The sequence below is a fragment of the Acanthisitta chloris genome, unplaced genomic scaffold (assembly GCF_000695815.1).
Source record: "Acanthisitta chloris isolate BGI_N310 unplaced genomic scaffold, ASM69581v1 scaffold5828, whole genome shotgun sequence".
Lineage (NCBI taxonomy): Eukaryota > Metazoa > Chordata > Aves > Passeriformes > Acanthisittidae > Acanthisitta > Acanthisitta chloris.
In genome coordinates, this window is record NW_008687709.1 from 68,956 (window position 1) to 82,409 (window position 13,454).

Below are 13,454 nucleotides of genomic sequence, written 5' to 3' on the forward strand. Positions count from 1 at the left end.
CAGTGTGTCCTTGGAGGCTTGTGACAGTCCTGGTGCACCCTGCAGAGGAGGGGGTTTGCATTTCAGGCCTAAGGCAGAAGGAATTGGGCAGCAGTGTCTTTAACTCAATTTTCACTTTTTTTCTGCCCACAAGGTGTTTCCAGCCTTGTGTTTATCCAGCACGTCTAGCTTTATAGACTTGCCCTGCTTTCATCCAAACCCTACAGTGTGTACACTCCTGTAAAACACTTCTCAAAGTGCTGTTTGGGCCATGTTTGCACAGGTAGCGAGTTAAAATGCAAATTCAGTTTTGCAAGTCTCTCCCTCCCCACCTGGTTCCCCCAGAGTGCTCAGAGAGGAGCCCAGAGCACAAACCAACCTGCAGGAGAGCCTGTGAGCTTTGCAGGTGGGGATGAACTTGTTTGCACCATGGAGACAAAATGCTGAAATCTCCTTAAAGCCCTGAGCCTTTCATGCTCCTGATTGCCTGAGGGGAATTGAAGTCCTTTGGTTCTAGGAATGAAAGTACTGCTGTGTATCCATCCCCTTGCTGCTCCTTGACAACTCCTTCTGTCCCTGGTCTCCTGTTCATATAATGACTTCTGAACTCTGTTTTTGAAGTCCTGTGTGGAAATCCATGGCTACAGTGCAGAATCCTCAACTAGAACCCAGGAATAAGAAAGTTGTGGTTGTATAAGAAGCTTCTTTTTATTCACCTATATTTTTCTTATCCTTCCTCAGAGTGTGTCTGGATCCCAGCCACTAGAAAACTTGGGTATTTCTGCTGCAAATACTCCTGAATCCCATCCCACCAAGCCCTGTGGAGCACCAAGACCTGTCAATGGAGTTATTAACACGTAAGCTGGTTGGATGCTGTGGGAAGAGGTTGATATTGATGATGTTGACAATGTCCCATTGGAAACCAGCCTGTAACTGGGTTGGTAGTGGTATAAATGGTCTCTTCTTTCAAAAAGTCCAGTAGTAGATGATGCCTGGAAACATTTTGGAGGGAGATTCCTTGCTTGAGGTTTTCTGCCGCGTTGTTTTGCTGAAAATGGAATGAAACTGAGCTGTGTTTACATGAAGAAGCCCTGCAGGCAGCCCTGACTGAGCATGGGCAAAACTGCTGTCTTTGTGGGTATTTTTAATACATCTGCAAGTTGTGTACTAGTGCCCCACGTGCAGAATTATCTGTAACCACTGGTTCACTTCTCTGGAGTTCCTGAGGAACACAAATCCCATGGATCTAGGGAGGGAAACTTTCAAAGTACTTTATTTCTTCAGGCTGGTTTTGCTGAGAGAGGCTTGAAGTGGTCAGAGGAAAACAAGGGAAAAACATTCCCTGATGTTCCAGGGTTGAACCACTTGAAAACACTTGAAAACTATTTCACTTGGTCAGTACTTTGAAGATGGAAGGAAAGAGGGGAGAAGGGAGGGAGGGAGGGATGCTTCACTGGGACAGTGCAAACAAGTGTAGGAAGCACAGCTAACAAACTCAGTGCTGCAGCTGGAATGCTGTGACAGAGCCCTTTGTATCCCTGCAGCCTTTGAACTGCACAGCCTTAGACCACAGGGCTTTAATGTTTTGCATTTTCAGAAGTGAAAACCTTGTAGGGTAGACATGAAAAGGTTCCCTGGACGAGGCACTGCAGCACTGGGATCTGGTCAGGGCGTGGGGTATTGATTCCAGGGTTGCTGTGTCCTTTGTATGTAAAGCAGACAGGTTAATGTTAGCATTGCACCTCTCTGGGGTCATTCCTGGGAGTTGTTACACACACACAGAGCTCAAATGTTCCTCAGAATCGAGTTTACATCAAGGTTACATATTTCTTCCTGGAAAATTACATGTTCTCTGGCATTTACACTCATGAGAACTTGCTGTCTTAAGATTCCCTGAACTGTAATTCTGGAGGAAGCTGAATTCTAATATTAAAGTTCATAGAATCATCAAGGTTGGAGAACTCTAAGATCATCACATCCAACTGAAGTTGAGGCCTAGAGTGGCTTTTGCTTTGGGACCAGCTTGAAATTCTGTTTCATTGTTCAGAGCTTCCAAAGGTATTTGGAAGGTTCAGTGGTGAAAGGTGACTGAAATACAAGCCAAAATCAGAGTTGGTTTCATAAAAATCTGTTGCCTCATGAACTGCAAAGCTTTCAGCTCAGCTCAGGGTGTTTGCTCAGGCCTGAACCGTGAGCCTGCCGTGGTGCTGCTGGGGAGAACGTGCTATGGGTGAATGAATAACAAGGTTCTTCTTCTTCTTCTTCTGGGGCAGTCTTCAGCCTGGCCTGGCAGAACACGCTCAGGGAGATGGCCAGGAAGCTGAGGAGCTCTTGCATAAAAAGCAACGCCTGAACATGGCTCCCTCGTCCTCGGACGGGACATGCGTCGCCGCTCGCACTCGCCCCGTCCTCAGCTGCAAGAAGCGACGGCTCGTTCGGCCCAGCAGCATTATGCCCCTCTCCAAAAAGGTGGGTGCTCTGGGGTTTGGTGCTGGTTTTGTTGTGAAGAGGTGGAAGAATAATGGGAAGGGAGAGGGGACAGCACCCACATCATCCCCTGCCCCGCAGCGTTATCCTCACGCCGTGCCAGGCAGGTTGTCTAAACCTCAGGCAAGTTACTGGAGTGCTTGGCTGTTTTCAGGCAGCAAACCTAAGCAAACCAAATTTTCTACCCCCTTGGCTGCCATGTAAAGTCATTCCCAATGGTCCAGGCCTTGGTGTAAACAGGTCAGCTCCCCTCAGCCCTCAGCAGCTCTTGCTGAAGTGTGAGACATGGTGTGGTGACTCTTAACGTGGTCCCCTCAGCACCAAACACGCAGTGATTCTTTCTGGCTTTGCACACAGGACATGAGTGTTTCTGATCTTGTGATCCTTTGCTGCCTTTTTCACCCCTTGGTGCCCACCCTTGGTGCCACACGTGTCCAGGCCCTCCAGCCCACAGGCTAGCAGAGAGGCAGCATTGCCTCACCCCTTGCAGAGCCATCCTGGTTGTAAAGCCCTGGGGGGTGTTAATTCTCAGCACTGCTACAAGACTGCTGATTCATGCTCGTTTTGGATCCAGAACAACCACCACATCCTCTGGGCAGAACTCTCAGAGGTAGCAGAGTAGCTGCTCACTTACCTCTTCCTCCTTTTCACTGGGCACTGCAGTGTCTCCTTGTTGCATTTTGCCCTCAGTGAATGAAGTTTGGTTTATTTTAGGTGATTTCTCCATCGTGAGTGTATTTCCAGCTCTTTCCTTCCAGCAGCTCTCCCAGTTCTAGTGCTATTTGCTATGGATATTCTCTTCCATCCTTCAAGTCATTCATGGAAATGATTTGAACAGTCCTGACTCAGAACAGACCTGCAGGATCCAGTTTGATCCATTCCTCCATTCTGATGGGGAATCATGGGTTGTTGTCCCTGCATGGGATTTACATCCAGTTGTCTGTGCTTTTCTATACAAGTCTGTAAATCTGTGGATTGAAAGTCTGTCCTGGATTAAGGAACAAGGTTGAAAAACACCTTTGTCACTGTAGATGTCCCTGTAAGTGTCAGCTCTTGACATGTAATGATGGCTCTGACCCACCTGAACTAAAAAAGACTTTTTTTTTTTCCCCTCTCTGACAACTGAATTGTGCTGCCTCATGGGTTTTATAAATGAGGTTTCAACTTAGATAAAATTAAACACTTCTAGTCAAATTTAGCAGCTGTTAAACTGTCTGGGCTGGTGAGTCGTCGTTTTCGGTTGTGTTTATGCAAAGTGAAAGCATCCTGAGATGAGAGAGGACCAAACTTACAGCTTGATACAAGGCATTAAAACACACAGCAACCCTTAGGGTGAGGAACATGTGAAGAGAGTCCTCAGACACGTTGCCCTGTGATATGCTGACCCTGTTTTCTGTGCCCTCCCCAGGTCCACCGTAACAACCTGGCGCGCTGCAGCTGCGACGTGAACCCTTCCTGTGCCCTCTGTGGCACTCGAAGCTCCACAACTCTGGAAATCCAGTATGATGCCCCTTTGCTGGAGCGTCTCTCCCAGCTGGACTCATGTATCCATCCTGTCCTGTCATTCCCAGATGGTAAGCACAGCACCATGAAGCAGCCACTGGTCCAACTGAGTTCTGAGGAGGGTTAAAAAGGAGTGTTTGGAGGTGCTCCACAGCATGTTCCTCCATCCTGAGCCTCCAGGGGAGGTGCAGATCTGCTTGGCTGCACCAAACTTGTTGATCTGCAGGTATTTTTAGGGTTGGAGCATTGGCTGGAGCTGGGAAAATATTGCACCTGTTCTGCTCTGCTGTGAACATGTGTTTTGGGAACCTGACCTGGAGCCTTGACCTGGTGGAGAAGCCTGGGAGACTGTCCTGGGACTTGGCTCTAGGGCTGAGGTCTTGGTGCTCTGAACTGCTGGAGAAATAGTTGCTTCCAGAGAGTTTATTCATCTGTATTACATGATTTGTGGATTGGTTTGTCACAGGAAATTCTTTTGACCTTGTAAGGAACTGTAAATGATCTTCCATGGTTCAGGGGGTACAGCAAGAAGGGATGTTCCCATTAGGATATTTGTTTTCCAGTGTTACAGCATCAGAGTTAATCATCATTAAGAGGAATAATTAACCAGCCCTGACTGGGACATTCACTGATTTCATGTGTAGGGACTTTTCCCAAGGGAGAAGTAGTTTCCAGGGTATTTTGCTTCCTAAGCAGCCAAATTAAATTTGTTCTTTGACCAAAAACTATTGGCTTGCATGACGTTGGTGTCCCAGCTGTCACATTTTTCCTCTGATCCCAAAAAACAGCACCACAAATGATAGGAACTGCTAGGAACTGTGGCTGCTCCATGCCTGGAAGAGTTCCAGGCCAGGTTGGATGGGGCTTGGAGCAACCTGGGCTAGTTGAAGGTGTCCCTGCCCGTGGCAGGAGTCGGACTGGGTGAGCTTTAAGGTCCTTCCAACCCAAACCAGTCTGTGATTCTAATACTGGGAGGAAGGTGTGTGTCCCTTCTTCCCATGAAGGATGGTCCAGGTTGTCACTGGGCGCTAATGTGGTTTTTTTGGGTATAAATTCCAGCTTTTCACAAACTTGGTGTGACAGTTGGGAATTCTGGGGGTGTCTGGGAGCAATTAACGTGGTATCTTTGACTAGCACTATATTTAAACCAGGCTAAAATAGTAGATTGGTGCTATTTTTAAAAAGTAGATCCCTCCTCTCCCAAAGACACAGCTCTGTTCAGGAATACTCAAGGAACTTAACCAGCTCCTGAAGCAGGAATTGGTTTCACAGCACTTCTGATCTGATTCTGATTGTTCAATCAGATGTCCTGGGAAGTGGTGGGAGAGCCTGCTGGGTGCTATCACAGCATGGCCACCAGGCAAATTATCTCATCCCATGTCCTTCCTGGTTTTTAGGCTCACCTCAGCCAGTTTACAGGGAGAAGATCCGTTCTGGTTGCACGAGTTTAAAAACCTTTGAGTTTAAAACTAGATGGTGTAAAGCCTAAAACACCTTTACAGAAATACCCATAACCTCCTCCCTCCCAGCTGAACTTTGACTGTTCACCAGTGCTTGATGCAGGGGTTGATTTTGGGGGATGGGGGATGTTTTTCTATCCCCCTCAAAAAACCAGGGAATGTGTTCAGGTAGGGAATGGCTCTGCTGACACTGTTGGTGTCCATCGAGGTGTTTCCCTGCCCGTGAGTGCCAGTCCAGGATGCTGTTGGGGCTGCTCAGGATGGTTTTGGGGCTCACCCTGAAGGCAGAGCAGCTGTGTGGGGTGCAGAGCTCAGCCCCCCTGTCCTGGGGGAGGCAGCTCACTGCAGCCTGGCTCAGAGCTGTGAGCATGTGCTAACCTCCGAGCCGGGCTCTCCAGTGCCAGCAGCTGGGATCTCCGGTGCAGTTTGCCAAGGGCAAAATTGCCAGGCACTGCAGGAGGAAAGAGATCATTGATTCATTTATTCCTCTGGCAAACAGGGTGAAGCCATCGAGGCTTTCAACCCCTGCAGTTGTGCTTCGTCAGCGCTTTGTCCCCTTCTTTCAGGGTGGTGTAGATTTTTTTATTTTTTTTTTTCTGGTTCGCAGCTGGGATCTCCGGTGCAGTTTGCCAAGGGCAAAATTGCCAGGCACTGCAGGAGGAAAGAGATCATTGATTCATTTATTCCTCTGGCAAACAGGGTGAAGCCATCGAGGCTTTCAACCCCTGCAGTTGTGCTTCGTCAGCGCTTTGTCCCCTTCTTTCAGGGTGGTGTAGATTTTTTTATTTTTTTTTTTCTGGTTCATCTGATTTCTCGCTGGGAATTTTCGGATGATGTAATAACCTTGGTGGGAGGATGAGCGCTGGGCTCAGTGTGGTTGCCATCTGCTGGTCCCTGGGAGCCCTGCACTGCTGCCCGAGGAGGAAGAGGAGGAGGAGTGATGGTGTCACTTGCTGCACAGACTCTGGGGCAGGCAGTGCTGCCAGCAGGAAGTGATGGTGTCACTTGCTGCACAGGCTCTGGGGCAGGCAGTGCTGCCAGCAGGGCAGTGGCAAACCAGCAAGTAACTCATTTTCTTCTGACCACATTTTGTCCTGGTGTTTTTCCTCTCTCTTCAACCTGTGCCCTCCTTCCCCAGATGTGTGGGATGTGAATTTTGAGGAGAAAGCTAAAGATGAACCAGGAAAAGAGGCTGTTTTCCCAAAGTGACTGTTCCAGTGGCTGGTAGCATCCATAAAGGACTGGCCTGGTTCCTCTCTCTTCTGTGGGACACATCCCCACAAAGCAGCAGTGGTGGCCCAAGAGCTGCCATCACCCTGTGCCAGCCCTTCCTTAGCAAGGGATGGGGTTAAACCAGAGCTTTGACCATCAGGGTACTTGGAATGCAGCTGGTGGGGCTTTTTCCAGAAACTCAAGGCCCTGCTGACTCCAGGCCATGCTCTGCCAGCTCCATCCATCCTGTTTGCTTGGATCTGCCAGGGCTTTCCAGCCTCTGAAACTGGGAAGGAAACACTGGGAGAGGTTTAGTTATCAGCCATTAGGACTATTGGCAGGGCTGGAGTCTCTGCCATTTGCCCTCTGAGATATCCAGCTGCAGTTCCTAAATCCCATGGCAGCTCCAAATTTTGTCCCCTCTGTGGGCACAGGGCGAGGAACTAATTCCTTGTGCAGGGCCTGGGAAAGGTTCATCCCTGCTCAGGCTGCTTCAAAGTCTGTGTGAAAATGTCACATGAACTGGAGAGATGTGGGGGAGGGAAGTTTGTGCTCCTGATGCTTATCCTAGTGCTTTTAGCTCCCAGTTGTGTGTGTTCTGCTGGTCCATACTGGGGAGGAGAGCAGGTGGGTGACACATCACACCACGAATCCTGGTGTATAATGATCTTATGGAAGTAGCTGGAGAAGATAAATTCATCTCTCAGCAGTTTTCCTGTTGACCTTAAAGGTTTTAATGCTTTTCCCAACTAGGATTTTGGCCCTGGGACATCTAAAGGGGAGATGGGTCTGGAAGGAGACTTGGGCAGCAACATTTGGGGATCAAATCTCAGGTGTGAAGCTCTGAGTGAGAAAGAAAGGCTCCTTTGTGAAACTCCTGAGACTGGAGTAGTTTTCTGCTCCAGGTGGTGGTTTTTATTCCTACCTTAGCCTGTCTGTGTGAGAAATACACGGAATAACCTCGTCAGCGTTCCATGGGAGGTCAGGAGTGCACAGCTGTGTGGGGTTTGGGAGAAACAGAGCTTGAGGAATGTGAGCAGAGTAGTGCTGAATTCCACAGCAGCACAGCACACTGGTGCTCCGTGGAGGGGGCAGGATCAGTCAGGGACAGGTACTCTGGACTGCTGTGATCTGTGGAATGCACAGAAATTCAGGCTCCAAATGCATCCAGATAATGACTGGGAGTTTGCTTGCAGATGGCTGTGTGACCCAGCCAGGGCAGCACTCCTCTTGGAGCCTCTCAGTCACAAAACTTTACATGATTGAGGTGCCACATCAGGTAGATTAACATCCTACAGTACCTGGTTGGCTTTTGGCTTGACCTGAAATCGAGGATTTAAGCTGAATTTCTCTATTCCAGCCCAGTTTTGATGTGCTGAGATACCTCAGATTCTTGGAAGTCAGATCTGAGCTAGCAGCACTGAGTGTGGCAGCACAGCAGAGACCTTCAGGGGTGAAGACACATGGTTTTTCTGACAAAGGCTTCATTCTCCTGCCAGGATATGCTCGGGCTGTGAATCCTCTAGGCATGTCCTTCCCTCAAAGAGCTGCAGATTAGAAATGTTGGGTCCTCTCATTGCAGGTCCCTGAGTGTGAGGAGGGAGCAGACAAGCCCAGGTCTTACAGTCAGTGCCTGTGTGTCCATTGAGGGCTGTTCTTACTGGGGGGACTGGGAGAGGGTGATGCAGAATTAACCCTGGATTCCGTGTCCTGTGTCCCTCTGCAGATGTGCCGACGAGCCTGCACTTCCAGAGCATGTTGAAATCTCAGTGGCAGAACAAACCCTACGAGAAAACTAAAGCTCCCAAGAAGCTCTCGCTGAAGCACAGAGCCCCCATGCCCACCAGCCTGGCTGACCCTGCCCGCAAGGACCGTCACAAGCTGGTCAACTCCTTCTTCACTGCAGCCAGTAAGTGTTGGCCCTGCCCAGTTTGGTACCCACAGCTCTGCAGACTGGGTGGAGAGAGAGGAGGAGGAGGAGGATACCCTCAAATTCTGCTATTGGGGTGAGGCCACAGAGTGCCAATCCAGGGCTGAAGGTGAAGTGTGTTCAGGCTGGTTTTGGGAGCTTTTCTTGCTCAGCCTGAGGCTGTGCTCATGCTGGTAGGAGCTCACTCAGCCCTGAGCACACCTCTCCAGCACCCTGATGGTGCAGAGCCCAAACCCTATGGATTTTTAGAGCTGGTAAATTCTTCCCGAGCCTCCTGTGGCAACAGAAAGAGAGGTGAAAACAGGCGTTTCATAGCTCTTTCTCTGTTCCCCTCCTCAGAGCGCTCACAGCAAAAAACCCAAGCAGACAAGGCACACAGGCCTCCCTTAGACGATTTTTCGGCCGTGTCCAAGGCCGAGCGAGCGCCAGAGCGCTCCCTGGCACAGCCTCCTGCCTATGACAAAAAGCGGCTGCGAGACAGCTCGTCTGAGAGGAGTGAAGGTAGGCTCCCACAGCCAGGTGTCTCGGGGGGAGCTTGGGCTTTGCTGCACCCACCCAGCCCCTCTGCCCCTCCGGGACGGGGCCACGCGCTGCTTCTGGGCCGTGTCGCCGCCGCAGCGACGCCTCCCGCGCTCTAACCGCTTCTTCCCCAGGGCCTGGCAGCCTGGCAGCCCCAGCAGAAGGTGCTTCTCTTTTCCTGCAAAAGTGCTCCTCAGCACGTGGGCCTTTCCTCATCCATCACCCCCCTGGGGTGGGGTCGTTTTGCTAACGTGGTGGTTTGTTCTCTCCCCCTCTCCCCGGGCAGTGTTGAAGCACCACGCGGACGTCGGCGGCCCGAGCTACCTGTCGGCAGCTGTGACCCCCACACCTCACAGCCCTATAACTCGGCAGCTGTCCACCTCCTCAGAGGGCTCTGCTCCTGCCAGCACGAGTTCCCAGGGCCCCTCCAGCACCCCTGTGAGTACCTGCTGCCTTTCTGGGAGGGTTTTTGAGCTCAGCTCCATCGTGGGTGCTTAGCTTTTGAGCTGTCCTAGGCTGCACAGTGCTTAGTGCTTGCCATGCTGGTTCAGGTGGGGTTGCTGACCCTCTTCTCTCTGACTTGGGGTCTCCTGGGGTTCCTGGATGGATGTTGGCTGTGCAGAGCCAGTCAGCTGCAATTAGAGGTTCACCATCGGCTCAGTAGCTGCTGGTGGATATTCCTGTTCCCAGCAGTCCCCTGGCTCTGCTCCACATCCAGGTTTTGGTTTCTGAAGCTGTGTGGGGATGCCAGGAAGAGAAGAGCTGAGCAGCAGCAGTGCTGCTGCTGCTGCTACAGTGGTGCTTCCTCTGGGACAGCTTTCTCTGCCCTGGAAATGGGGTTGGGGTCACCAGGGCCATGGTACATCAGTGGTGGAGCTTATTTCTGTCTTGGAAAATCTATTCCAGTCTGAAGCACAATGCAGATGGAAGCTGTTGGGTGCTTGGTGCAGCTGTCAGAACCTGAGATGAGCTCCTGTCTGCTCCACACTCCTGCTCTGTCACAGTGTCACCTGGGATAGGGACACGAGCAGGGGTCTGTTCCCAGACAGGATGGTTCTTTGATGGTTCCCCACCTTCTTCATGCTGGCAATAAGGAATTGGATTATGTGGGAGGTTTTTCTTCTTGCTGGGTCAGTTTATCAGCTGGACCAATGTCTTGACTCACCTTGGCTGTGCAGCGACTGGTGCCAGTGTGGGGATGGTGACTGGAGCTCAGCAGCTCTGGGTCCCCTTGCTTCAGTGCCTGCAGGGACCAAAATCCTTGTTTGGACCTTCCAAGCCAAGGATTTTGGGTTGGGAAGAAGATTCGGAGCAAGCAGTAGGTGATCTCCATTCTGATGCAAATTGCTGTTGGTTCTGAAGTCTCTATAGATTGTACAAGGCCTTTCTATCCTTTTTCTATCAGTGACTTTCCAACATGCCACAACTTACAGCCATTTCTCACGTGGTTCTTGTCTTCCCATTGCAGCAGCCAAGGAGGAGGAGAGGAGAAAGCTCCTTTGATATCAACAACATCGTTATCCCGATGTCGGTGGCTGCGACGACCCGCGTGGAGAAGCTGCAGTACAAGGAGATCCTCACACCCAGGTACCTGCCTGATCCAGGGAGCAAAGGGGCTTGCTTGGCTTCTTCCTTGGATATAAAAGAATTTGGAGAACTCACCGTTGATGGAGGCTTGCTGAGTTAGAGAATATTTTGTCTGAGGGTATCAAAGCCAGCTGCTCTGCTTTGTGCAGCTGAAGTCATCCTGGTTGTCCTGTGTCCTGCTCAGTGGTTTCCCAGCTCTGCATGTACCTGAGCTGGGTTAACCTTGCAGTGCAGTCTCTTCCCACATTCCTCCTTTCTTCCTGCTGGTCCTCCACGCTCTCCTCAGCACTGTTTCAGGGCAGGGAGGGAGGGAGGGAGCTTGTTGCTGAGCCAGAGGAAGAGGAGGAAATGCTGCAGCCTCTGCTCTGCTTCCTCTACCCTTGGCAAGCTTGAACCACACTGCCAGACCTGCAAGGAGGTCTGGTGCTTAAAGCTGAGCTGGAGTGTGTTGCTCTTCATGGCAGGGCTGTTTTTTCCCCTCTCCCAAAAGGCAGTGTCAGTGTGTGGGGTGTGTGCTGCTGGTTCTGACCATGCCCTGACTGATGCTCACTGGTGGGGTGTGTTGCAGTTGGCGTGAGGTGGACGTCAGCGCTCTGAAGGCGAACACTGATGAAGACAACGACGAGGTGAGAAGGATTTTATTTCCCAGTTCGTGTGGGATGGGATTGGTGGTGGCTCAGCAGTGACCATGGAGAGAGGAGATGCAGGGACCACAGCAGAGAACCAGCTGGTGATGGTTCCTTTGTGGAAAGATGTGAGAAGTTGGGCTGGATACAGAGGTCTGAGTGCTGCCAGGAGACCTCTCTGGGCACTGATTGGGGTGTGGAGTAATCTCATGGAGAAATCATGACCAGCCCCAGCCCCAGAGTTACCATTTTAGTTATTAGTTTAGTTCAATTGATGATGACACATCATTAAACCTCAGTGTGAGTCCTTCCATTCTGGGAGAAGTGCCTTTCCTCTGGTTTTTAGTCTCTTCCTAACCAGTGCAGGCTCAGTTTAACAAGGTGCTCTCACACTTCTAGCATCTTCCACCCCCAGACATAAGCACTGACTAACTCACACTGTAACGCTGGAAAAACCATACATGGCTATGTGTTCAACCAAGGAAAACTGACCAAGCCTTGTGCCTTTTCCAGATTGAGGACTTGTCTGACTCGGCCTTCGCTGCTCGGCACGGCAAGTGTGAGGAGATGGAGCGCGCGCGGTGGCTCTGGAGCACGAGTGTTCCCCCGCAGCGCCGGGGCAGCAGGTATGGCACAGCTCCAGCTCAGCTGGCAGTGGGTTCCTCCTGGCCAGCAGGGCCTTCCCAACACTGGGGTGCTCTTCATTAGGTCAGCTGAGCCATAGAAATGGTTTAAGGCTTGTGTCAGGAGGTTTGGCACTTGAGGAGCCCATGGGGGTGAAGTTGCACACTGGTGTGGTTGTAGACAGCCAACTCTTGGACCAGCTGTTTGGATTCTGCAAATCTCCCATCCTTGAGTTGTTGGTTGGTCTCTCTGGCTGCTTTGGTCCTTCTTTAGATGTTTTTTGGGGCCACTCATGGCCTGGGAACTGTTGGTGTGACTGAGCCTGTACCTTGCTCCTTGCCTGGGGAGTACCTGGGCCAGGTAATACCAGTTAATCGCTGGAGTAAACTCAGTTAGTTTCCCTAAATGTCACTTCTCTGTACTGGAGTAAACTCACTTAGTTTCCCTAAATGTCACTTCTCTGTGAGCTGCTCCAGCAGATACCCTGAGCCTCCTGTGCTCTTCCTGCCTCGTGGGTGTCACTGGTTGGTTTGGGGTTTTTGCTGTAGCAGCTTTTAAGTTGCATCTTGGTTCAGCATGACTCGGTCTGACTTGCTGCACATGCAGCTCTTTCACCAGTCTCATTTGGTCAGTTTGTATGCTCTGATGGACCTTCTGGCCAAGAAATCTGATCTCTGGCAGTCCCTGATGGACACTTGTCGTGGCAGTTTATCTCAGAGAGTTGCACACAGATTTGGGGACTCGGTTAGGTTTCTCTGCTTGCAGCCTGTGGGTCTTTATGTGAGGAGCTGTGTCAGGGCTCAGACTTTGTTATTCATGGTTGACATCTGAAGTCTCAAGGTTCCATCATGCTCCTTCTGTGCTCAGCTGCTAAAAAAAAACCACTGATCCTCCCTGAGTGTGTGAAGTGGGAAAATACTTGGAGAAACCCATTTGGATGTCTTGATTCCATAGGGAGCTTCTCACTGTGGTGTTGACGCAGCAGTGGGAGATGTATGGGACTTCAGGAGAGCAACACCATTGGGGCAGAGATGGGTTTAGCATTCCCTGCTCCCACGTGCCACATCCCCCAGTGTTCCCAGTGGGGTGGAAGGGCTGGGGCAGCCCAGGCCAGGCGTTCACCCCTGCCCCTGCCTCAGGTCTTACAGATCGACGGACGGACGGACGACCCCCCAGCTGGGGAACCCCTCGACTCCCCAGCCAGCATCCCCCGAGGTGGGCAGCTACCACCCCCACCTGGAGCTGTCCCACAGCCACTCGCCGCGCAGCCCCATCAGCCCCGAGCTGCTCTCTGCCCCCCTGACCCCTCTGTCCCGGGACTCCCTGCGGCTCCTGTCCAGCGAGGACACGCGCTGCTCCACGCCCGAGGCTGGCCTGGACGAGCAGGTGGGTGCTCTGCCCAGGGCTTGGCCTGCTCACTCTGGGGAGTCCCCCCAGACACCTGGACATGGGCAACGCTGGCGTGATGTGCGGCGGGACGGGGGCCGGACAGCTTCAGTGGGAGGCTTCTCCAGCAGGGCAGGAGGC

General features: G+C 51.4%; 1 protein-coding gene across 1 annotated transcript in view; it reads left to right on the plus strand.

The window, feature by feature from the left end:
- Positions 1–13,313, plus strand: part of KANSL1 (KAT8 regulatory NSL complex subunit 1) — a gene marked incomplete at its 3' end in the record, with an annotated part of 71,227 nt that extends 57,914 nt beyond the window's left edge. Inside the window, exons 4-13 of the mRNA XM_009080721.1 lie at positions 721–836; positions 2,253–2,448; positions 3,875–4,040; positions 8,368–8,550; positions 8,911–9,072; positions 9,377–9,528; positions 10,559–10,677; positions 11,246–11,303; positions 11,817–11,929; positions 13,067–13,313. Of these exons, the coding sequence (XP_009078969.1) occupies positions 721–836; positions 2,253–2,448; positions 3,875–4,040; positions 8,368–8,550; positions 8,911–9,072; positions 9,377–9,528; positions 10,559–10,677; positions 11,246–11,303; positions 11,817–11,929; positions 13,067–13,313 (1,512 nt within the window). The remainder of the gene's footprint in view (positions 1–720; positions 837–2,252; positions 2,449–3,874; positions 4,041–8,367; positions 8,551–8,910; positions 9,073–9,376; positions 9,529–10,558; positions 10,678–11,245; positions 11,304–11,816; positions 11,930–13,066) is intronic.
- Between the last annotated feature and the right edge of the window lie 141 nt (positions 13,314–13,454).